A 25,967-nucleotide genomic window follows, 5' to 3' on the forward strand; every position below is an offset into this window, starting at 1 on the left:
GCTCTCCCCAATATTTTCTGCCAGCTCTGGTCCAAGGAAACACGTGTACACACATGCACTCACACTTACAAGTGTGTATTATGCACACACATGCAGCTACACACCATCCCCTGTGGGCTCACAAGCTGATGCAGCTGGAGCAGAGCAGCCCGCACTAGTTCAGTACTATGTCACCCATGTGCAGCATAACAAGGAACAAGGGGGATTTGAGCAGTGGAGGGATGGTAGCATGGCTAAACACTGCATGCAGCACTGGACAGAGGAACAGGCTCCGTGATTAGTGAACTAAAAGATTAGCTCAGAAAAGTGTAACAAACAAATCAAGCCCCTTTTCACAGCCTATCACTGTCTGCCAGCAAAGCCACCCCATTCTTTACCTGCTCAATTCATTATCATTTAGTTTATATGCGCCCCCCCCCCACAAAAAAAAAGAAAAAGCACACTAAAACAGCAGGTGAGGTAAATGCTGCACCTTTTTTTTAGGTGTCATCGCCATAAAATTTTGAGTTACTCATTGCAGATGTCCTTTGTGAATATCACAGCTGATCTGAGGTATAATCCACCACTCGACTAGATCATGATAAAGTCCTCTGTCTTACTTACTTTCTCAGATGAAAAAAAAAAAAGCAGTCCAGGACATCTTCCAATTTTCCACCAGACCACTTGTACTGAGACAGCAGTAATTCACATAAAAAATGATTTGCTATCATCCACAGACCAGTGCTCTCCAGCTGTCTGTCTTATTGATTTAAGAGAACCCCTCGCTATCATTGATCTTTCATATTGCATAGTCTTTCACAGTCTACAGCTTGTCCTTCTCTAATCTAACACATCTGCATCTTTGAAGTGTGTTTCTTTTAACAGTAAGGCAATCATCCTTGCCTCGTTGTCATTTCACGTAATCCTTTGTTAGTGAAAAACCTGTCGTGTGCAATTTCATTTAAAATATACACATCAGTGGAGTATCTACTGAAATCACTCATGTGGCTCTTCCAGAGGAGCCTTCGTTCTTATGTCTCAGAGATCAACAGATTATGCTTAATACAACATTTTCATGAAATTAAAAAAAAAATGCAAAAGAAAATCAGCAACATCCCAACTAATATATATATATATACACGTACATACATATATCCCTCTCATATTTGTAAATATTTTGTTATATCTTTTTCATTTTTGTAAATATTTTGTTATATCTTTTAATGGGACAATATTGAATATATGACACTTTGATACAATGTAAAGCAGTCAGTGTGCAGCTTGTTTAACAGTGTAAATTTGGTATCTCCTCTAAATAACTCAACACACAGCCATTACTGCCTAAACCGCTGTCAACAAAAGTGAGTACACCCCTTGGTGAAAATGCCCAAATTGTGCCCAATTAGCCATTTTCCCTCCTTCGTGTCATGTGACAAGTTAGTTTTACAAGGTCTCAGGTGTAAATGGGGAACAGGTGTGTTGAATTTGGTGTTATTGCTCTCACACACTCTCATACTGGTCTCTGGAAGTCTGACATGGCACATCATGGCAAAGAATTCTCCAAGGATCTGAAAAAAACAGAATTGTTACTCTACATAAAGATGGCCTAGGCTATAAGAAGTTTGCCAACACCCTGAAACTGAGCTGCAGCACGGTGGTTGAGACCATACAGCAGTTTAACAGGACAGGTTCCACTCAGAACAAACCTCGCCATGATCGACCAAAGAAGTTGAGTGCACGTGCTCAGTGTCATATCCAGAGGTTGTGTTTTGAAAATAGATGTATGAATGCTGCCAGCATTGCTGCAGAGGTTGAAGATGTGGAGGGTCAGCCTGTCAGTGCTCAGACCATACGTCACTCACTGCATCACATGGCTGTCCTCCAAGAAGGAAGCCTCTTCTAAAGATAATGCATAAGAAAGCCTGCAAACAGTTTGCTGAAGACAAACAGACTAAGGACATGGATTACCTGTGGTCTGATGAGACCAAGACAAACCTATTTGGTTCAGATGGGTCAGGGGTGTGTGGCAGCAACCAGGTGAGGAGTACAAAGACAAGTGTGTCTTGCCTACAGTCAAGCACGGTGGTAGGATGTCATTGTTTGGGCTGCATGAGTGCTGCTGGCACTGAGGAGCTACAGTAAATTGAGGGAATGGATTTGTGGATGGCAACATGTACTGTGACATATTGAAGCAGAGCATGATCCCCTCCCTTCAGAAACCTGGCCACAGGACAGTATTCCAACATGATAACGACCCCAAACACGCCTCCATAAAGACCAGTGTCTTGCTAAATAAACTGAGGGTAAAGGTACTTGACTGCCCAAGCATGTCTCCAGACTTAAACCCTATTGAGCATCTGTGGGGCATCCTCAAATGGAAAGTGGGGGAGCGCAAGGTCTCTAACATCCACCAGCTCCATGATGTCATCAGGGAGGAGTGGAAGAGGATTCCAGTGGCACCCTGTGAAGCTCTAGTGAACTCCATGCCCTTGTTGCCAATTTTTTCCCCCCTAAAATAATCTTCACTATCACTGTCCACTGTAGATATGAAAACTATTACAGTTGTTGAGTCTGGATAGGAGTGCAAAGAGGCAGACTGATATAAACGTACAAGTCAATCAATGTGGGTTTTTGCAAAATCCATGAACAAAACTAATGAAGTCCTACACACAGTTTAATAAAGTAAAGAACATAAAACCAAGTAAGCAAACAGAATGGTAACCATATGACAAGACAAATTCTCGGGGGAAGGACTATTTATACACATGAGATAATCAAGGAATTGAAATACTAAGGAATGAATGAGAATCAGAATCAAAATATTAAACAAAACTAAGAACCAAATAGTAAACAAAAATTCAAGCCATAAAAACACAAGATCCTGGTACCACGTCAGGGATCATGACAAAGAAATGTATGGTGCAGGATTTCAGAGAGGGTTTGGTCACAAATCCAAACATGATTAGTTAGCAGTCAGTTAGCAGATGGCGCAAAACTTTGTGAATGGGACGGAGATGGATTTTTTTAAAAGCTCACAAACCTAGAGAGTGCTCTTTAAACCAAACACCTATTAAATCTTAATCTTACATCTTGACCAAACCTTGTCTCAATTTGTTCCAGTTTGTTTAAAAAAAACATGAATATATGTGGGCCTATTTCAAGTTATAAGTGACCAGATTTAATATTTGATACTGACAGATGAATTTGAGTTAGTGTGAGAGAATGACGCTGCTGAGCTCCTTAAATGTGAATTATGATGGATGAGGCCTTTTAATTTTTAAAATGAATTTGATGACATTTATTGACATTTACAAGGTTGTGAATTTTGGGAAATTACTTTGACTTTACTACACTTAAGGGTACAGAATGCCAGCTGTATTAATCTGTGAGCCAAGACTAATCTGTCTTTTTCTGTGGGCTTCTTTCCATATTTCAGATCTTAAACTTGCAACAGATTGCGCATAAGCATTAAATAAGTCTAAACCGCAAATTTCACTTTGTCTACAGGCTAAATAGAGAAATTGCTTCACTGCTGAATGACAGTAAGAGCTGCTGTGGCACAAAGAGTCTGTACCCACCTGATATACACACATCTTTTCAGTGTGACAGCATGTGTTGCCTGCAGGCTCCTTCATTTTTACTGAACTGCTTTTAACTTCCAGCCGTTAACTTCAGCCTGAATTAACCCTCCTACAGTGAACTCATTACTCAGTCCGTCCACTTAAGTGGCCTTTCTGGATTCAAACCCCAAGTGACCATTTACCCTCTCTCACCCATTTGAGCCTCAGCACACCAACTACCATAGACATTTTCAGTGTTTGGAGACCTTCCTCCGCTGGGTTTGCCACATGTTTAATCATCAGGTGTCATTCATCTACCATGGCATTCATTTGAAAATAAGCACCAAATAAATATCCAGTACTACAGCAAAACATAATGACAGTAGCAGCAAAAGAAAAAAAAAAAGAGGATGAGGATGTAATAAATAAGCCACATGAGCTAAATAAATTAGTTTTCTCTGCTTTGACCCAGACAGCAAAGTCCAGCTCAAACATGTGCAGACGTCAATACTTCAGCAGCTGTTGATAAAACAGCACGTGGGGGTGTGAAATGGTGTTGCTGAAAGATTTCATGTGTAGGAAATAAATCACCTACTTAAGAATAACATCAAAATAAAAGTATTTCCTGTAGTCCAGGTACACTGAAAAGGGACATGAATTTATTGATTCTAAGAGAAATATTACCAAATTCCTCGATAACATCAGCAAAGTCTTGATGCTGCTCTGCATTTTTATTTGTTTAATCAATTAGTGAACAGATCATAAACGCTGTAGAGTGCCATTAAATATTAGAGAGTGCGGGGGTGTGGGGACATTAACGTTCAGGAATTTTCCATGATGTTGCTGCTGTAATCACTGCAAAATGCGTGCAACACACCTAAGACTGCTTGCAGATTTTTGAAGAAAATACTTTCAATTTGTCAGTTTTTAAAGAAATTTTATATTAATATTATGTTTTTTCTTGGGTACTTTTATTCAAGACTTTTATTTGTGACAAGAAAAAAAAGAAATCAAGGTCTGATCAACAGGGGAACAGGTGCATAAAGATGGGGTGTGACACCATCAAAGGAGACTGTACTGTCAAAAATGACATCAAGACTTACAATTTGCTTGAAAACAGCTGGTAGAGAGAGGAGAGCAGCATTTGGCTTTAAATAGATATAAACCTGGGTGTCATCAGCATAGCAGAGCTGCCCCTAATTAGTGCCTCACTCTGGCCAGCTTGGACTGATCATTTTTTGCTTAAATAAACATTTTTCATTTAATCAGAGAGGACGTGAACCAGTTAAGCACAACCTGAATCAACAGCTTACTAGTGTTGTTTCCATTCCTGTTACTTATTTGGTATTATTTTTGAAAAGCATTAATAATATACAATCCTGCATCTCATGATTTGAGTGATGATTCATTGTTTTACTTATTATTCAATAGATATACAGTACCGTCAAGGGTTTTAAACCCACCCATCAATGGGTGGGTTTGTTTTGTGTTGTGTGGTAAAACCACCGCCTGGATTTAACTAAGTAAGTGAAAGTATACCACTGAATAATGACTGGAGTTATTAATATACATTGCTGACAACAGATTATTTAATTATGTTTGAATGCATACCAGGTGGGTTGAAAAAGATTTTACTCGATTTCAGGAGGGCCACATTATTAGCCTGCATCAAGTAAATGGAAAATCGAAGGAGGGTGCTGAACTAAATATTGGATTAAGAGCTTATCAGTGCATTATTAAAACTTGGAAGAATCATTTTGGCAGATTCAAAGAAGAGATGTGGTCTGGAAAAAAATCTTGAAATTGTAAAAAGTCAACTGTAAAAATCACAGCGAAGTCACAGCCAAGCGAAGAGACTCAGAGGATTGGAAATTTGAGAATATCTGGGATGTGCTAGAGAAGACTTTACACAGCGGCCCAATTCTCCAATCGCGATGGCAGATCTTGGTGAAACAAGCTTGTGACATTGCATCAGCTAATTGAAACGATGCCACAGCGAATGTGTGCCACCATGAAAGCTAAAGCCTGTCTAATGAAATATTCAAGTGTACAACTTTTATTGACAGGTCAGTGTATTTATATTAGATATTATGCAAATAAAAAGTCAAAAAAGGAGGGAAAAGTAGGTTATTGTGCCGTGCTAAAATAAAATTATAAGTATAATTTTCCATAGACTTCCATAAACATTGCATATGCCTTACACAAGTATATATTTATATACATAAAAATTGAATACTGTGTTAGTCCATGGACTAGATTTAAATTTACACTGTCCTCCCTCGCCATATTTATTCATGTGTCTTTGGTACTTTGCAAACGCTTTTTGCATTTTTTCCCATGTTTTATGTTTATACTTCTTTATTCAGTGACCCTGATTAATGCAATAACAGCCGCATTATTTTAACGTTCATCAACCTGTCTCGCAGTATCCCCTCAGGGTCTGTGGATCATGGTGGAAAACTGCACCATGCATCTAGACAAGAATTCAGCTATCAGTGTGGTTTTGTATTCAGTGACTCTACTTTAGTTTCCAAGGGATACACTGCTCTTAAACCTGAAGCACATCTCAGATCATAATAGCAAGACTACAGTACATTTATGAGAGTTTAAATAATCCATCATTTTGCTGTGTTGTTTAGAAATACGAGAACTGACTTTCTGAGATAAATAGGAGATTTCTCTCTTCTTTGTTTCCATGGTCTCCAATATTTCTTTATTCAATGAGTGCAATTGGGAACAGAATGTAAAACTGGACTCTATCGTTGCTAAAAATACAACAGCCAGCACTATATGCAGAAGTTTGTATCCAGTTTGCACATCTATCAGACAAAGACAAATCACTGAAAACTGGGGCAATCTGTGTTTATAGGTAAATGCGTTATTTTACATACTCGGGTCAGATAAATAGATGTTTCTACTGAGCTGCATTGTTTTATAACACTACCACTGCACTATGACAAATCAGAAACCTTTTTAATTCTACCCTTTGCAGCTTTGTGCACAAACAGGCCATTCAAACAAGTCCCTCTTTGAGAATCGCAACATGAAAGGGTTAAAACTTTCCACAGATTCAAGGTTTAACGATTTTTTTTCACGCCTTTTATGATAGTTTAATAGTCTAACAAGTGCAATTTATTCTTTTGTCACAAACTGATGAATTACAAGACTTTCCTTGAAACTCAGAAAGCCGGGACCCTTTGTGGCGAATACAAAGTATCAGTTAAGGTCATTGTTAAGTGCTTAGAATCTATTTAATATATGAGCATTTGCCAAGACTCTGACCAACTGTTATACCAGGAAATATCTTCATCTCATAGATTTTCTCACATCTTTTATTAATTTCCCACACCTTTACACAAATATGCACATGAAACTATGTTTTCTAAAGTAAAGAGTGAATAGTAACCCTGTTCTGCACTGTTTATTACTTCATCTGAAACACACACACGCACACTTCTGCGGTCACACACACCACCTTTAAGTTTCAATAATGCCGTTTGTGGCTGCTGTGCATGTGATGAAGGCTACTAAATTGGTTCTACAGTATGGCAGAGATGAATGTAATTATTGCTGCCCATAATCTATACACACAAACACACTGAGGCTGAGCAGTACAGTGCAGCAAGAAGGGTCTAGTGACAAACACCCACAGAGAAGAAAACATATTACATTACACTGTGTATTGTGATACATTAATTGCAATGAAATGCCCACACAGTCTTTGGTGCTCAGCGGGGCATTTCACAACCTTTTCCTGCAGCCGCACAGAGGCGCACGTTCAACGCAGACTTCTGTCCTAATTAAACCCCCGCACTACCCACCTCTGCTCTGTTCAGCTGGCATGTGCAGCTGAGGCTAATTCATTTCAATACCGAGACAAAACATCTATAAGAGTTTACAAAAAAGAAAAAAAAAAGCACAGGAAATTGGTGCCAGCAGTGTTGAATGCTGCTCATATTTCAGATGGTGGTGCCACCCAAAGCGCATAATAACGCTGGAAATACCAGAAAAGGTCACCGATTCGGCTCCAGGAGAGAAAGGTCAGCTTTCATATTTTCATATTCAAATATTTAAAGATGATCTACACATTTATTTTCAGCGAGTGAAACTTAAGAAGAAGAAAAAAGCTGTGCAAATCCTGCTGCTTCTAGAGGGGCTCCTGTCAGACTTAGAGTCTGTCTTCAGACTATAGATGGCAAAGCTTTACCTTGTGTCCTGACTTTTCACTTTGACTAAATGCTGCGCCCCGTTGGCAGCCTGTAGAAACAGCAATAGCTGCCTCCCAGCATCACCTGCACGGAGAGCAACTTTGCTTCAAGCGGTGCTACGTGGCATCCCCTTCCCAGTGACTTTATAAATAATGTAAATATTATAAAATGTGCCCCCGTCTGACAAAGAAAAAGAGCAAGTGCTGCTATTAATCCAAATCCTCCTTGTCGAGTGTCACTGCAGCGACTTCTTAATCACACCAACAGAGAGCCCGGGGAGGGAAATGAAATGCATCAGTGCCACTGCAGCTGAAAATGACAATCAGCTAGTTCAGCGATGCCTCTGATCATCAGGCATATCAATGAGGTGGAAAGAAATAGAGAGAGAGGGAGGAAGATACAGCTCCACAGTCATTGGCACGAATGTAGGTCAGTCAGCTGCAATTGAAGAAGTTTCCTCAAAGATTTAGGCGACTTCCGGATTGATTGGGATCAAATCAGATCATGTAAAGAGGTTAGCACGAGTCCCCATAACATGTATGTAAGAAGACCAGCAGCATATAAGCGTATATTAGCATATATTACAGAGTACAGCTCAATAGTTTAAGTACTGAATATTAATTGTTATATAATTAGGGTTTTTCTTTTGATTAACACAGAAGCGGTGCTCGGGACACTAAAAAGTGAAGCTACTGCTGCTTTGACTGACACAAAAATAAGACCAAAACATTTCTGATAAGAAAGCCGAGGAAGCACAAAGGAGAAAAAGCCTGCGCTCAAAAACCCGGCGTGGTGGGTTGTGCGTCTCTTCACTCTACGGGGGAAACAATTACAGAAACAAATAACTCTTTCAATGCGCACACAAACCCTTTAATGACTGTTTAAAGTTGGATGTGTCATTTAAATCCGCCAGCATGCATATTTGGGGTTTATGTTTTTATTTTTTTTGCACAGCAACCAAGCTGCAATAGTTTCGCACTTTGAGATTAAAGCTGAGACCATGTAGATTAGACAGACATGTTTGTAATGGACGGTAAAAAAATAGCATGATGTAAGATGGAGGGCTTTCCAGACAACACAGCCTGCACAGAATACTTTTGATCCCTTTCCTCTAACTCAACAACCTGCAATCCCGTCTTTGCACAGCATCCCTGTCATTACCGTCATTATCACTTTACCCCCGGCTAGAAAAAAAAAAGGAGGCTGGAGATGGGGAGACGGGGGAGGAGGGCGAGACAGCAAGAAAACAACAAAGCAAAGGAGGAAAAAACATCACATCATGGCATCCAAATGCATTTCATTAAAGTGAGTGATTTCTACAGCACACGCATGAGTAAGATTTGAAGTCGAAAGGGTGAAAAGTGGAAAATATGAAAACCACAAGAATGATGTATGCTTCTGGATATGTAGCCTCAAATGAAATGCATAGCACATGCATGTGATGTGATGTGTGGGTTTCTGCTACTGTGTTGTGTGCTCATCTGTCACAATGGGATTGTGATGCTTCATTGTGTCCCTGATGTACATTTGAACAAGTACAAGGCATTAGCGCTTTAAATTAAACCACCCTTAAGAAGAAAACCTGACCAAGTGTGAAAATCGTCGCCGAGATTTGTTCGTGTGTTGATTGATGCCATTGTTTTAAGTTTCAATGGAGCAGAAACAGAAACGTTTTCTCCCTTTTAAGCCCGTGGCATCCGTCTCAGCGCTGAGCTGTCTTATTTTTTAAAAACATGTGATGTTTGCCCACGCTGTTTCCCAGACATTTTCATAACGACATCTGTCCAGAGTAGAAAGAAAAATCTCAATTCAGCCACAAAAATTTTATTTGTTTTCTTTTTCATCTTCTTTGCATTTGGCAAACAAAACTATGCATCACAGCCTACATCTGCCGAGTGGAACAGACAAGGCAGCAACTCAATTACTGTCATTTTAAAAATCTTGACATTATCCAATTAAAGTCTACACTCACTGGCCACTTTATTAGGTACAACTTGTACCTTACTTTTTGGCTAATTTTTCATGGGACCGATTCAACAAGGTGCTAAAAACATTCCTCAACCAACTGTTGTCATAAAAGGATGGACGTGGTCAGCAACAACACTCAGGTAGGCTTTGCATGGCATTAAAACGAGGCTCAGTTGGGCCCAAAGTGTTACAAGAAACTATCCTCCGTACCATTACGCCACCAGCAACCTGAAATTTGTGTTGTTGATACAAGGCAGGATGGATCCATGCTTTGATGTTGTTTACACCAGATTCTGGCCCTATGATCCAAATATCACAGCAGAAACCAAGTCTTAGCTGAACAATTGTCCAATTTTGGTGAACCGGCGCAAATTGTAGCCTCTGTTTCCTGTTCTTAGCTGACATCAGTGGGATCTGTGTGGTCTTTGCTTGCTGTAGCCTTCAAGATGCTTCAAGAGATGCTCTTCTGCATGCTGTGATTGTAACACGTGGTTGCCTGATTTACTGCTCCCTTCCTTACGGCTCAAAGCAGTCTGATCGTTTTCCTCTGCTATCAGCAAGACATTTTCACCCAGAGGACTGCTGCTCGCTGGATATTTTCTCTTTTTCAGATCATTCTCTGTAAACCCTAGAGGTGGTTGTGTGGTGAAAATCTGAAACACTCACACCAGCCCGTCTGACATCAACAACTATGCTATGTTCAAAATCACTTAAACCATATTTCTTCCTCATTCTGATGCTCTGTTTGAACTTCAGCAGGTCGTCTTGATCATGTCTGCATCTTTAACTGCTTTGAGGTGCTGCCAAGGAAGCTCTTTTTTTCCTACTGCTACACATCCAACCAGTCCTCACTGGGTTGTTTTACTTTACATACTCTGAAGCTTCACCTTTTTAAACTTTAGCCAGCTCAGTGTTTACATATTAAAAGAGCGCTGCCTACTAGCTCTTATATTAGTAGCCAAGGAAACAGCAAGTATAAACCCGAATCAGAGCTTTAGAGAAGAAATGTGCCTGTTATCTTAAAAAAGTGATATTTAATAACCCGATCCTTTTACATTTAAGCTGGAAAGGCTTTTAAAGAGGAATTGGAAATGCCTCGTCACGATTGACCTGATTGAGTCTTTTATGGCTTTTTACGACTGTAGTGTTGGGCTTTGCAACGTTTCACTGCTGCACATTTGTTGCTACTGCAAATAAATAAAAGCGCACTTCTAAAAAGTGGCATGGAGCACTGGTTCGCAGCTCCTTGACAAGAATATGTCAGTGACTCGTATAATTTGCAGCTTATTCACATTCCTCCTGGATTCTCGCATTGCTTTTAAGGTCCCGACATTGTCTGTCATCCTCCCCCCTCTGAGTTTCTCACTGTCATCTTCACAGTCTTCACAGAAAAGGCTGTGTAATGCAATCTGTAAACGTGTTAGACATTTTTGCCAATAACAAGCACTCTGATGACTGCCTAACAATGTTGTTTACATTTTAATTGTTGCACTCTGGCACCGTAATGGAGAGGCTTCCTTTTTGTGTGTGTATGTGTCATGTTTCACGTCTTTTGTTGTCAGGTCTTTAACTAAGCTGCGAAGCGTGAGCTTTTTTGAATTTACCACACTGGTGAGAGATCTGTCAGCAGTGCTGGAAGTTCCTGCCAGCACTTTAAATCATTCAGGCCTTTCAAGACTTTCTGTCATCTTTGCGCTTCTGTCCGCCCTGAGGTCAAACGCAACAATAACTCACCTGAAAACTTGGCCTCAGAGCGTTGAATCTTGTCATTTATTGCCTAAACAAAGACAGTCTATCCGGGCTCGACGTAGTAAAAGTTCCTGTTATCAGAAATATTTCTGCCAGAAACACTGAATTAGTCATAAGTTTGCTCTGACGCTGAAGGTCGACCAGAAGAACGGACCCGTTTAAGCTGTCGGAAGCAGAAAAAAATAGAAAAATCTGTCACTTGATTCTTCATCTGATGCTTGTGAAGCATTAACACCACCTCTTGTAGATGAATGAAGTCTTGGTGACATTTCTTTTTTCTTTCTAATTAACTTAATGTGACCCACTCGTACTATGTAATAAAACTGCATTTGAGCTAGAGCCTCCTATGGTCTTTTCCATTACTCGTAGCCCCTGACATAGACATCATCATGCTGTTTTCTGGCATTTTACCCAAAACTGCATCATCTGCTGGATCATGCTGCTCTAGCTGAACATTATGCCTCCTTCTGAAATTGTTCACTAGAGGGTGCCGTGCACAAATTTGGTGCAGAGAGTGGCAGTATGGAGCCACTACCCTAATATACTTATCGCACTCCTTACGGACTCATGATATAAATATTTTTATCCACTTGTATTATCATCATTGCTAAACAAATATATGTTCTAGCAATTTCTATTAAAGCCTGAGGTTTTTTATTATTATTATCTTTATTTATTTTGCCTTTTTCAGTTTTATTACACACTCTGCAGGCTTTCATTTATAGCAGGTGTGGTTAAACTTTACATAGAAGGGAGGTAAAGCACTTTATTCTCACGTCCTGCTGGAAATACTGTTATTTTGCTTGTGACGTGATGTGTCGCAGTCATATCAGAGTTTCGATTGGCCCAAACATGGCTGGCAGTAGAGACACAACTGCTCATTTTATAGGTTCCTATGAGTATATCCAGTTTTGTTTTGTTTTTGGTATTATAGAAGAATTTTATAATTTATAGCAAAATATTATTGTGAGACCCTTTATACTGAATGAACTGCTGGAACCCTGGATGGTGTTTTAGTGGCAATTCACATCACAAATAAATAACATAAGTGGAAATTACAAAATAGGTTTATTCATATAAACAGCTACAAAATTCTACTAAACAGGGAGTTTTCTTTTTTTGTTGTTCAGGAGGAGGCAAAGTGTATTGTTACACTGTTTCACAAAAGTATTATCAAATGACATACAAACAAATAAGTTAATCTGTATTCTTCACAAAGCTCTTCTGAGTTTATAGAGCTCCCTCTGTCTGTAAGAGGAGGCACAGCTATCCTGAGATTCACAGGGTTGTTGTTGTTTTTTTTGTTCAAACTTACATGACCTTCCAAGAATATAGCTTCTATGTGTATCCATCATTGTGTATCTATTTGTCCCACACCCTCCTACAAAGGGAAGTCCCAAATGGCTTCTTATTTACACGCTGCGGAGCTGTGAAGACTGAGACTAACGCTGCATAGATGAGTCATTCACACCACCAGAAACATGACTCTTTTCTTCTTTTCTTTTTTCATTTCAGGGCTCCCAAAGTGACAGAGTCTTTCGCCTCGCCGGAGTATGGGAGAGAGGAACGTTTCGTGTTGGCATAGGAGGCGTACAGGGGGGCAGAGGAGGTTGAGGAAGAGGAAAAGCGGGGCGGGGTGGACGTAGAGGAAGGGAAGCCTGGGGCCGACCTCTCGGGAGGGTAACAGGCCGGAGAGGAAGACCTGCCCCTGCTTTGTAGGCTGCTGCTGCTATTCTGCAGAGGAGAGCTGGAGGTTTTTGGACCATGTGTGAGAGAAGATGTTGACGAGCTGGAGAGAGGTGAGGTCCTGATGTTGTAACCTAGGACGCCCGTACTCATGAGAAACTCCCTGGAGCCGTAGGCTGGCGGAGTTGGTCCCCGGGAGCCCGGAGGTCGAATGTTGTCCGGTGGTAAACTTCTCCTGCTTGGGATGTCATAGATCCCCATATCAGGGCTGAACAGCGCCTGGGTCCTCACCTGGCGACGGAGCATCCTCTCCCGCTCCTCCAGCTCCCGTCTCTCATGAATAGAAGCCATGATGGCTTTTGAAAAGTTATCATAGCGCGCAGCAGCAGACAGCGGAGGTGTCATGTCTGGAGGAATGAGATCCCGAAGACTACCTCGAGGACTCTGAGAAGCAGCATCTCGCATCGCCAAACCCAAAGGTGGGACATCTCGCGACATTACGCTTTGGGATGCAAGGTCTCTTGGCAACAGCCCTTGGAAAGCAGGAGAAGGGACTCTTTGAATAAAACCTTGGAAAGAAGGCGAGGCATCCCTGGAGGTTAGACCCTGCAAAGAAGGTGAGGGATCTCGAGGCTGAGGAGACTGTCTGCTGATGCCCATAAACACGGGACTGTATGTGCGAGGATGCGACCGCTGCAGGTTCCCGTCTGTGCCCAGGGTCATAAAGTGATGGGGGTAGCTGACTGGAGGGGCCCCTCTCTGAGCCATGGCCTGAGGGTCTGCAGGAATGACATTATCATAGGAGATGCTGCTGCTGCTGGTGTTGTGGTTGGCCAGCAGGCTGGAAGAGGACAGGATGCCAGGCCGGGGACTGGATTCCAAATTGTCAGCATGCATGGCTGGCAGCTGGGATTTGCTGCCACTGCGACTGGTGTGTTTCAGGGTGAGAGAACGGGAGTTCAGCGGCAGAGAGTTGAGCTGCAGCGAGCTGGAGACAGCGCTGGTCTGGAGGGAAGGCTGGACAGGCAGGCTGGCCTGTTGGCTGCATCTCACAGGGCTTCCTTTAGACTCAGAGTGGAGGTCAGGACCTTTGTTGCTCCCTTGCTGATCTGACGTCTTCAGCAACTTAAGCACAACAATACAAAACAGACAGCAGAGTCTTTCAGACACAAATCAAAACCAAAACTTATATACTATGGAATAAACTCTGAAAGTCACCTGTTCTGGAGGAACAGGCGATGATCCTCTGGATATAGCCTCAAGGACAGGTCGTAGCTGTGGCACGGTGGGAATAGATGCAGGAAGGACGGTTTTATTATGATGCCCCGGATCTAAAAAAGAAGTCAGCTTCAGATTAATGGCATGCAACAGCAAACGTATGGAATAAAACCGCCAATGCATCTGAGCAAAGATGGCTTAAAGGAGTTCTTGGTTTTTCATCATCAACAAATCCCATGGAAAAAAATAAAAAACAAACCAACAGTGCATTAGTTTGTCTCTAAATACTTTCCATAATCTCTCTAAAGCACACACGCCAAAAGCCCTCTGATAGATAATATAGATGGAAACCTATGAAAAGTGGGTCACAAGTTTCCATTTTACCGATTTCGAAAACCAAAAGTACTTCCAATAACAGAAGATGTATCTTTTTAAAAAAGACTTGATCAAAAAAAAACTTTTAAGATGTAATTATTGCACATTTGGTGCAGTAATCATTGCAGTTTGCACAGGAAGAAGAGTATGAGCCCACAATCCAACAGTACATGTTTATTTATCAAATTATAATTAAGTCCTCAAAGTGTCCCTCTTTTCTCTTACTTAATTAAAAAAAATGTTACAAAAAATGTGGCCGCTTCACTTTACAGATGCATGCTTATCACAGGATATAAGCATATGTGTCATTTTAAATTACCATCCATGGCAGCTACTTGGCTCTTCAACAGACCGTGGTCTGGTTTCGGAGGCAGCGGCGGTGGAGTTTTCGGTTGTTTGATGTCTGACAGCTTGACAGCTCCGGTTGAGGTTTGCTGGCAGAAGAAAAAAAAAGCCAGAGACATGAGAGATATAGCTCATACATCATATATCACTTGACAAGTGTGTGAAAATATTAAGCTCTTCGTGCTTACCTTATTCTGGAGACACTGTATCCCGTTGCCTCTGACTTTCACTGGCATCTGCCTTTCAATTTCTGGCCTCAAAAACGGAGGCTGAATGTGGATGACTGCTTTCCTACAGGGCCTTGCTGTGTACCTGGTGTCCCAGGACAAAGACAGACAGCAAAAAAAAGTTAGATTAAAGGTTTAAATTAAGCAGAAGATGTAGGAGGAGAACGTTTCTTACTTTGGAGAAATGGGACTGCAAACTAGATGCTCCAAGTTGTTACAGCAGCCACGTGTAAAAGGGTTTACTCCTCCCTGAAACTTTCCAGTTACCTGTGAAAATATGAGGAAGTATATTAGAGTTTTTACGTGTATACATACAGTACTGTGCAAAAGTCATACATTTTGCTATGAAAATGGGAAATAGGTGCAGCGATTTATTGAAATGTGCAAACCTACATGGAAGCACAGTCTTCAGTAATAGTTCCCCAGGACTCTGAAGGACATCAAAGCTGATTCTGTCTTTTGTTCTGCTCTCTGTCAACATGATCCCACACTGCTTCAGTAATGTTGAGGTCCACTGAAGAGGCCGATCCATAACTGATAGCGTTCAGTTGTGTGCTTTTATATCAAGCTTTGCTTTTATAGTAATAGCAGTGTGTTTTTGTCATGCTGAACAGTAAAGATTATTCCCAACACCAGCAACTGAAATACAGCCCAAACCATGACAGAGCCTCCACCGTGTTTTGCAGACAGCTGTAGACACTCAGTCTTGTTCCTCTCTCCTGACCTCCACACATATTGACAATTTAAACAACTTCTCATGTGGATTCATCACTCCATCAGCCACTGATTTCTAGTCTAGTTCTTGTGTAATTTGGCATACCTCAGCCTTTTCACCTTGTTTCTCTTCCTTAAGAATGGCTTCTTGACAGCCAGCCTTGCACTGAGACCATTTCTGATGAGGCTTCAGTGAACAGCAAATGGATCAGCTGAAGGGTCAGATGCATCTCTCAGGTCCTGTGTCAGTGCTTTGCTATATTTTCACCTATTTCATACGGACCTGACTTTATGATACTTAATACTCCATCTGCTGTAAGTAGTTTTTAGACTTGCCTCTTCTGTACTTCTATACTATTTTATGCTTGTCAAACTGTGTTATCTTTGGCATTTTTCATAGACTCGGCTAAAGAAATGGGAACAAATGATGTGCACTTGCCACAAGCTGCTAGTTACAAAGCACAGATACAGTTTAAAACTGATTCTTTGCCAAGTTGTCTGTCTTATGTAGATAGTTAGGTGCTTTTTTACACTTGGACAATTTATAGGTCATTGTTTAGTGGCTTAACAATATTTTTTAAAAGAAACATTCCTCTGGAAATAGTCAGTTAAAAGCCCTGGACTGAAAATAATTGAAGACAATCAGCCCTTGTCCAAAGGAAAAGTTTGAAAGACCTTCAGAAAACATGGAGAACTATTGCTCAAGACAACTTTAAAAATTAAAATTCTGGCTCCTTGGAAGTAAATGACTTTTGCACAGAATTGTACAATACAACATCATTAAGTCCTTCAGTTTCATTCATATGCTTCTATGTTCCCAACAGTAATGTACATGTATGGAAAAAACTGACTTGTTCATTGGTGGTTCGTCCTCTGGATACCAGATACAAGTGGAATCCAGTGAGACCGAGGACAGGGATCAGAAACAGCCCCGATATACTGATCACTACCAAACTGGAAAAAGCAATGATAAGGAAAACTACTTCTAGTTAGAATCAGTTAGACAAAATAGTCAAAATATGCAAGCAAAGATAGCTGCACACATATATTGAGTGTGCATAAGGATACGTGACAGTGCAGTGCAGCTTCCATAATTCATCCATGTGGTGCAGCACGTATATGAGGCCAAAAGTGAAGACACCAATCATGTGAAAAGTCAGTGACAAGAGAAACAGAAAGAAGTAGCGGTAGTTTCGCCTCCCGATGCAGTTGTTCACCCAGGGACAGTGATGATCAAAGTCCTGAAAGATTGAGAAAGGGGGAAAAATACTAAAAATCAGTTTTTCGCTGGTATGGTGTAGAACAGTTTGTATGTATGTAGCATGAAACAGTATCCCATACTGCAGCATTTATGGCTTAAGCTAATTTGCGATGCTGATTCAAAACAGGGCCTTTAAAATGCAAAAAGCACACAAGTACACCGAAAATTCTATAAAACACGAGCTACACAACAGAAATATAAAGACACAAAGCTCACAGCACAATAAAAACACAGAAAATGAGAGAAAAAATAAAAAAGGCAGCTATAGAACAGTAATACCTGCTGTGCTTTGTAAACACATACTTTTCAGTAGATGCTGTCTGAGCCCGTTTTTCAAATTGTATTTCTACTGAGTCCACAAAGGATCTGAGGAAAGGATTAACCTGATTAATGAGATCTCTCCCTCTCTCTCTCCAACACCCTCTGGCCATCATTCACCCTGCAGAAATCCCCCTTATTGACTTTCCTCCCGACACACTGCTACACTCACTCAGAAGCAACAACTCATTTTCCCTCTTGATCTGTCCCTCCGTGCCTTCCACACCCTTATCACACAATTCCTCCATTTCAATTTCCCACCGCATTTGTTTTTGTGTTTTTTGGTTTTTTACCCTCTCAATCATCTAGTTTTTCTTCCGCTCACCTCCACACAGTGATCACAGATGCTGCAGTGGGAGCAGCGTGGAGGTCTGTAGAAATGGCAGGACGCGCACCACTTCATCCGCACCTGGACGCCCTTCACGTTCACGTTCTTGTACAGCGGAGCGCGGAACTCATCATCCTTGTCTTCATCCTCGCTGGCTGGGAAACAAGATGTGGAGTTGCTAAAAAAAACCTCCCAAATAAACTAGTGATCGAGTCTGCTGTAAACATAATAAACATGACCCCTTTGCTTTGATTACTAACCCACTGGGAGCACGCCGGCATCCATAAAGGTTGCCATGGTAAAGTTGGCCAGCACGAAAAGGAAAAGGACGGCACAGCATGGCGGCACCGCAGGGCAGATGGTCAGAGCCAGCCACGGGCACCTGAACACAAACACACACATGAGAATATTCATAAACACAATTTCCTGCAGTTGCACTTATGCAAATCCAAATTCCAGCTGTAATAACTGGATGGATGTTTTTGAGCCCTGCAAGCATCCAACACTTAGAGGTTAATTTTAACGCAGCTATCAAAATTTTAAAAAAAAGAAAACGATTGTAAGGGATCATCTTCATCCCATTTATTGTGATGAGAGCTGTGGATTCCAAAAGTAATTGTTTACAGTGACAGATAAGCATGTATTAGCGTGTGCTCAGCAGTGCCCACAACAGGAGATTAAACGATGGAGGTCTCTCCTTGCACAGAATCCTTCTGCACCTTGTGCCTCGTTACACAGCAGGGTTTGAACGATAGATAACTTTCATTACCGAATAATCTGTCGATGACTTTTGAATCGTTTACTCTTTAAAAAGTCAGAAAATAGAACGACGGCCACCGCGACATCCCTGATCCCAGCACAATGATGTGAACGTTAGTGTCTATGTGATGAGGCAAAACAAAAAAAGCTGCAGATAATTACCCTGCTAACTCATTAAATGTTCAGCCCTCTAACAACAGCCTGCACACTGCTACTAGACAGAGAACTACAATAAAGGGTGGCTCATATGGATATAACTATTAATATTATAACTATAATAAGCAATTAAATGGACAGAAAAAATGTCAAAAGAAGATTTGGCGGATTTAACGTTAAGTTGGATTTTGATCTGTTTAATTGCATAAAATGTTGCAAACTATGAGCGCTACTAACTAATTAAAACCGTTGTGAATGATTCGACTCTACTGCATGAGATTAGAGCGAGAGAGAGACTAATATCCACTGGATTATGTTAGCAGTGTTTGATTGAACATCAGTTGATTGGACTATCTACTCTATGAGTCTTTTGCTTATGGATTTATCAGTATGGGTTCAGATCAATAATAAAATACTATAATATGATGTATCTTTTAGGACTGAAAGGGAAAACGTGTCAAAACAGGTTACGTGATTTATTTATTTATTTCGAATATGACTTCATGGAACATAGTTGATTAAAAACGAAGTCTGATTTAAAGTGAAAACGCCACAAAATTAAGAGTCCTCCAATCCCCAAACCCCCCTCTCAAACCTACCCACCAAACCCACACCCAGGCTGGTTTTAGGGCAGGGGTGGGGGAGGGGTCTCGCCCCGCAGGAGGAATGCCTGCTGATGCCATGCCAGCTGCAAACACAGTAATCCCTGGATTATGAACTCTGGATTACAGACAATTTCTGTCAGTCCAGTTCATTGTGGATTCCTCACATCAGATGCTTAACACACAGAATACGCAGTCAAGGCGACCATATATCACACAACATGATACTATATATTCTATAACATGACATAAAGCCACTACATTTATTGTTGTGAGGGAACTTCTCACAAAACTTGCAATCTTTGTTCAGCGCTTTCAGAGCAAAACACGTCTTTTGAGATGTGAAAAAATGCCGCACAATGAAAAGATTTGAATCTTAAAATATAAAAATATGTGAGAAAAACATTAAGGAGCAGAATACGAGCCTCCAGCCCACATAGTTTTTTAGGGATTTGTGTCCAAGTTCTTCTCACATAGTGTGGTCATGTTTCACGTCCTTAAACTGTCATAGTTTATTGGTTACGTTAAGCAGAGTAACACTGCTCATTGTCATTTGCAGTTATCTCTTAAATTACAAGCACAAACCACGTTTTAACCGAAGAGAAGCTAGATATGGACCAGACTGTAATGTGGATGCATCCACCAATTGATCTGAGACCATCTGGACCGCAGGGAGGGACAGTTCATTACGCCGCAGGCCCTACCTAATGAAACAGTCTGGGCAGGGGCGCTATTAAATCACGCAGAACAGTAAGCTGCTCTGCAATCTGCACACTGCGCTCATCCCTGCAGTGGGTCAGTGGCACGGCAGACACCACTCAGTCGGTCAAGCTGCAATTTCACTACTGCCAGTAGCCAGGGCTCCTTTTGTGAGCGCTGCAGTTACATAAATGACATCATAATCTGTCAGATTTCTAGAGACAATAGCCGTGCAGAAAATGCCGCTCGTGAATACATTCTCCACACGCAGTGTGAATGCATTTTTGCACCTTTAGCTTGGTGTTTTGAATTTCAGTGAAAAACTTAAAATAGCAATTTATCAATAAAATGTCAGATTAATGGGATCAGTACACTCAAAGGTTTTGGTAGTGCAGCATAAACTTGGTCTAGTATGACCGTGAGAGGCTGAAGGTGATCAGCCAACTTTGAAAAGTCTTTACTGTGTAAGTTATTTAAGCGTTAAGCATATTATAACTGTCTTCGTTTGACTATTGTGAAATAGTCAACTGCTGCTAATAAGCAGATCACATGCAAGATCTTGAGAAATTTAAAACCAGGATTTTTGGAGTTAGGGGCCCATTTAAGCAACTGTAACTTTTTTAAATGTCAGTATTTGTCAATGCAAAAATGCTTGCATCCTAGCAGACTGGAACACAGCACAAGGGGGATTTCTGCTGCTCTTTCTCATTTCTGCTCTTTGTTGGTGGTCTGGCAGTGTTCAACAATGCACCACACCTTAAACACTGACCCAAACAAAAGTTCACGGTCAGAGGAACAAAAGCAGGAAACCGGTTAACTGGTGAATTTTATCAGGCAAAGGAAGACAAAGGAGCCGCCACGGATATAAAGGTCGTCCTCTGACACTCCCAAAGCCCGACTGGAAACAGAAATGAATGTATGCATGCTGGTACTGCTAATGCTCATAGAGAGCTGCTGACGCTGATAATTGCATGAATATTAGCAGATGAAAGGAGATGTGGCTGCAGGGTAACTGCGATTTCTGGAGAGGAATTTTCATGTCACCTTGCTCTGGTTTAAAAGCTAAAAACACTTTAAAAACATGAACAATGATACTGTGAATGTGCACGTGAGCACACACAAAGGACATAACTTCAAGGGTGCAAGGCCGTCCTGGCTGGTATTCTCTAACTACTGTGTGTTTCCATGATTCACAGGAACCAAAACGATGATGTTATGGCAGATGACAACGATGTCCCTTTGATTCAGTGTTACAGGGGACGGGCTGAACAGAGTGCAGCACCTGTCCACCTCTGCTTTTCGAGGAAAAAATATATGATAAACAAGCTATTTAACCGGCAGTCCACAAAACTCAGTGTCTGCTGTTTATTCCTCAAACAAGATGTTTCTGCTTAAGGCAGTTGTGAGTGACCTTTAAGTCTGCTTTAGCTGCATGCAGTATGTACGACCGCACAGCTAGAAGAGCATTTTAGACACTTACATTAAATTGCACAAATAATAACAAAATGTTATACTGTTGGTCGGTAAGACAGACATATTGTTTCGTTGTTTATCTAAAGATTGGGATACAGTCTGTGGGATTCAGAGGTCCTGTGGTCAGAATATGTCGATCTCTGTTCTGCAGAAATGTGATAATTAATTAAAAGTGTATGTTATAAGGTCGCTCCAGCTGACTTGCACTCACTTTCAATCACTTGCAGTGTCCTAGTTTTGCTGGTTTGGCATTGCAGTCCCAATTAAGCAGTCTCTTTTCAATCTATCATGTCAGGAGTTCATCGACTTCTTTTTTCTCTCATAGGATATAGATGGTCTGCAGGGATGCTCAAGAGTTTCTGGCCTATGAGCTCTATGTCTCTATACGTCTCAGGCCTGAAGAGTTTTCCCCGTTTGTAACATCTCTGTATGCTAACATTTAAAAACTTCTGAATAAAGGAAATAATTCCACATTAAAACACTCCATAATAAGAATGCAATACAGAGACAATGATCAGCCCCAGCATTAAAAAACACTGAGCATTGCAGTTGATTTTACTTTGATATGCAGCACCCACTTAAACACTGTTGCACCCCACCCACCAATGGGAATGATGCTCCAACAGCACCAACCTCACACAGCTGTACAATGTGACCATAGACTGTATATAAAAGAAGGACATGGCTTCCGTGTGTGAGAGGTGAAGCCAATGCATTTCCCACTTCCCATGATGCACTGAATGTTTCTTCTTCACTCAGCTCTTTTCACTGTGTGTGTGTTAATAAAAAACTTTGCATTTAATCACTAGTTATTATTAATCTCTGACTCTCTTCCACAGTGTGTCTTTTGTCCTGTTTTCCTCCCCTCACCCCCAGATGGAAGAGTTGAGGCTGAAATTTTTGGTTTTCGGGGGGGGGGTTTTATGGTTAACTGGGTCTTTTCCCGTGTTGTAGTTGTGTGTCTTATTTTGAAAGAAATATTTACGCGTTACCATAGTGACCAGAGAGCATTAAGGGGCAGAGAGGAGGATGTTACTCTCAGTGTTGTTGGCGCATTTCAGGAGGACGCTGCTAATAAAGTTACACAATTACACAGTGAATTCGCATTTACTATTATATTTACAAAATACCACAGTGTTTGTCTTGGTCGTATCATTTTATTTAGTTCTATTTATCCGCGACACCTTAATCACCAGTCCGTGAAAATTTTGTCGGACATTAAACCACTCCACGGTGCAAAAAAGGTTGGGGACCGCTGCTTTAAAGAGGGCCTAACTTGTGGGTGACATGGTGCCCCTGTATGCCCCTTGTTTTTTAAGTTAGATCTGAGCTAACACACCAAGGCCAAAATGCTCGGCTTGAGGCTTAAAAGCTGGACTTCACAAACCAGTGGGTGGCCTAATGGCAGCTGTGTCTATGTATGTGTATAGACAAATCTCAAAAATTACTCAAGAGCAGAGCCCAGTCTCCTCAACCTCCAACAATCCCAAATCCAATCCAACTGACCATCCACAAGGTGTACCAAAACAAACCAGAGACTCCACTCCTCAACACACATGACCCAAAGGTTCAGCTGTCAATGTTCTGGTGCCAGCACCACAGGATACCCCTAAAGGTCACTTATTCATGCCCTAAATAATTAGATCTCCTTCAGAAGTACAGGAAGAACCAAAAATATTAGGCAGATGGTTTTAATGTTGTGGCTGATCCACCCACACGGATTTCTACAGCTACATCTATGCAGATTAACCAGATTAAAGGTGCATAGTTTTAAACAGGAGAGCAAGAATTTAATTTTCACATTCTTCTAAAGCAAGGATATTTAAAACATTTCAGTCACATACACGGGAAAAATATTGCAGGAAACTATCAAAGAAAAAGGAATTGCAAAACTATCCCTTCGCATTTACAGTAAACATTTTCACTTATTCGGACTCTTATCTCCAAATAACCTATTGTGAACTCAAAGATTGCAGACTTGGTTTTCCCAGATGGGGGATGGCATGACATCAACCAGAGGAATCTAATCCCATACCCCCAATCTGGTGTCAGATTCCAGTGGAAACAGTGCACAGCCTGAGAATAGAGAGAAAAACTAGGGCAGATATGGCTACAGAGATTGAGGGGTCAGAAGGCTGACATATAGCCTATGATGTGGGAGCCTGCAGAAAGTCAATGATGAATATGGAAAAGCTTTATCATTTAGTGCATTAGTATTACTTTGTAGTTCTCTGTGTAGCTTTGAAATGTTTGGACAAATTACACAAATTTATGGTCATCGTTTAAATTGGATTCTCAGGGTATTATAGAATATTATATTCAAATTTGGCTTGGGTGGAGTCTTTTCAGTCTTGGACATAACCTCAATTTCCTCACAAATAGGTCAAAGCCAGTATGACTGAAACATCATCTCTAACATCTCTATTGCATATTTAAAACTATATTTTCTTTAGTTTATCACATATTGCGAGAAACCTTGCAGTGAATTTCCAGGGCTTTTGCAAGAGGGGTAGCCTCTTTTGATTTCCTTTAGCTAAATTTATGACACATATGGGTCACGGTGACACACTGAGACATGCTGATTGTGGGTGGCTTATCCCGTAAAGTAACTGTGCTCACACTTGGGTCCTTAGGGTGCACCGGGCAGGCACCCAGACCCAAGTCCAAACTGCCAGCTAACCAGGTCAGATGTTAGCAGCCCCGGCGGGTCTGCCAGCAGAGTGAAGACAGTGAAAAGGAGAGGAAATTTTGCTCTTTTTTTAACAGCTTCTTGGATTTTCAAAATAAAATGTTAATTTAAAAACGGGAGAGTAAAAGTGGAGTAAATTGCATTCAGTTTAATAATCTTTAGCTGTGCCAGAGAGGACACTGGGGGTATGTGTGATATTTTTCTAACGCTTAAACATATCTATTTGATATTTAGTAGCTGTGGATGACAGGTGTCTGAATGTATGGCTCAGCTGAATGATCCGTGCAGTAAAACACCAGTTTCCCGTGACTCTTTCGTACTTACGTGAAGACGAAGAACAGGGAGGAAGAGCCGACCAGGAGGCAGGCGGCCGTGCACACCGGGATGAAGGCGCTGGGTTTCAGCGAGTCGGCGCCGCTGGCGGGCATCCTGTCCTCTCCACGCTCATCAGTGTCTCATACCGACGAAACGCACGGCGAATACACCGCAAAAGTCCCTGCTGGTTTGTTTGCAAAGCCCTTCATAAATCGCAAAACGCCGAGAAACGACAATCATAGTTAAGGGGTGAGGAAGAAGAAAAAAAGCCCGAAAGCTCAAAAAAACAAAATACAAATAAAAGCCCGCAGAGCCGCTCCTCACTCCTGCGTCCCGGTTGGTCTGTCCCGGCCGCCAGCAGCGCACAGATGCCGCCTCTCGTCTGTCCCAAAGGTGGTGCTTTTACTCATCAATGACGTGAAGCACTACTACACTTGGCCGACTGAGACCCCCTGCTGTGATCTCATGAACTACTTCTTTTCCTCCAGTTCTCCCACCATTGTTGCACATGACCACTGCTGCTCATACCAGTGCTTAATAACACCACTGAAATAAGATCGGTGAAGGGTTTGCAGTGATGAAGTTAGTAAGTTATTTACTGGTGCGTGGTTCCTAAGAAATTCGTTCATTTTCACTTAAAAAATTCACTAAAAAATTCTTTGCCTTGTCTTGAAAGCTTTTCAGGGGTGTTTCCACTAGGCAGGAGAGGGCGTGAGGGAGCGGGTCCCGGAAATCGCAATAATCAGAAATTAATTGTGCCCTGTGTCCTTTTACAGATTTATTACGTTAAAGTGGCAATCATTTTGTATTGATTTGTAAAGTGAAAAAAAACCCAGCATTTAGTCGTTATATCTACGATAAAAATTTGTTTAAAGGACCACATGCGCAAAAGTGTCATTCCACATAATGAGTATGTGTAGGGGCAATTTTCAAAATCGTGCACACTGTATTATTTTAGCTTTGTAACCAATTATCTTAGTTTCTTGCTGAGTAATTTGAGCTATAATAATGCAATTTATCAGCAGATTAAAAAAAAATACATCTTTAAAAACTGGGGGGAGGGGCTGGTGCCACCTCTACCCCACCAGACACGCCCCTGCTGTGGTTTAACCAGGAAGACCAAGGGATTAGAAGATTTAAGGATGCACAACAGTTATATTTTCAAGATTTAGCAGGCAGAGGCAGAAACTTTGTAAAATTAAAAGGACAATGTTCCTTCTCTAATCGTTAAAAAAAAATCATGGAGAAAATCACAAAGTCTAGCTACAGTACAAAAGATGATAATTAGGACACTTTTGTCATGATTTCCTACGCACCAAAGATTAGTGCCGATAAACT

The 25,967-nt window shown here is 41.2% G+C and overlaps 1 protein-coding gene across 2 annotated transcripts; it reads right to left on the reverse strand.

Annotated features, from left to right (window-relative positions):
* Positions 1-9,756: 9,756 nt before the first annotated feature.
* zdhhc8a (zinc finger DHHC-type palmitoyltransferase 8a) lies at positions 9,757-25,218 on the reverse strand. 2 transcript variants are annotated; one of them, XM_042221681.1, is made up of 10 exons: positions 24,639-24,766; positions 18,197-18,318; positions 17,934-18,087; positions 17,098-17,270; positions 16,881-16,983; positions 15,491-15,582; positions 15,277-15,400; positions 15,063-15,177; positions 14,369-14,481; positions 9,757-14,275 (listed from the first exon to the last, which is right to left on the reverse strand). In XM_042221681.1, the coding sequence occupies exons 2-10, from the start codon at positions 18,274-18,276 to the stop codon at positions 12,971-12,973; spliced, it is 2,259 nt and encodes a 752-aa protein (XP_042077615.1). In that variant the 5' UTR covers positions 18,277-18,318; positions 24,639-24,766; the 3' UTR covers positions 9,757-12,970. The 2 variants fall into 2 exon arrangements, with proteins under 2 accessions (XP_042077615.1, XP_005941618.1); XM_005941556.3 differs by having other exon boundaries at positions 10,374-14,275; positions 17,934-18,091; positions 24,639-25,218.
* Between the last annotated feature and the right edge of the window lie 749 nt (positions 25,219-25,967).

Source organism: Haplochromis burtoni, unplaced genomic scaffold, assembly GCF_018398535.1.
Source record: "Haplochromis burtoni strain Fernald_Lab_line unplaced genomic scaffold, NCSU_Asbu1 Contig_72, whole genome shotgun sequence".
In the NCBI taxonomy this organism is placed as follows: Eukaryota; Metazoa; Chordata; class Actinopteri; order Cichliformes; family Cichlidae; genus Haplochromis; species Haplochromis burtoni.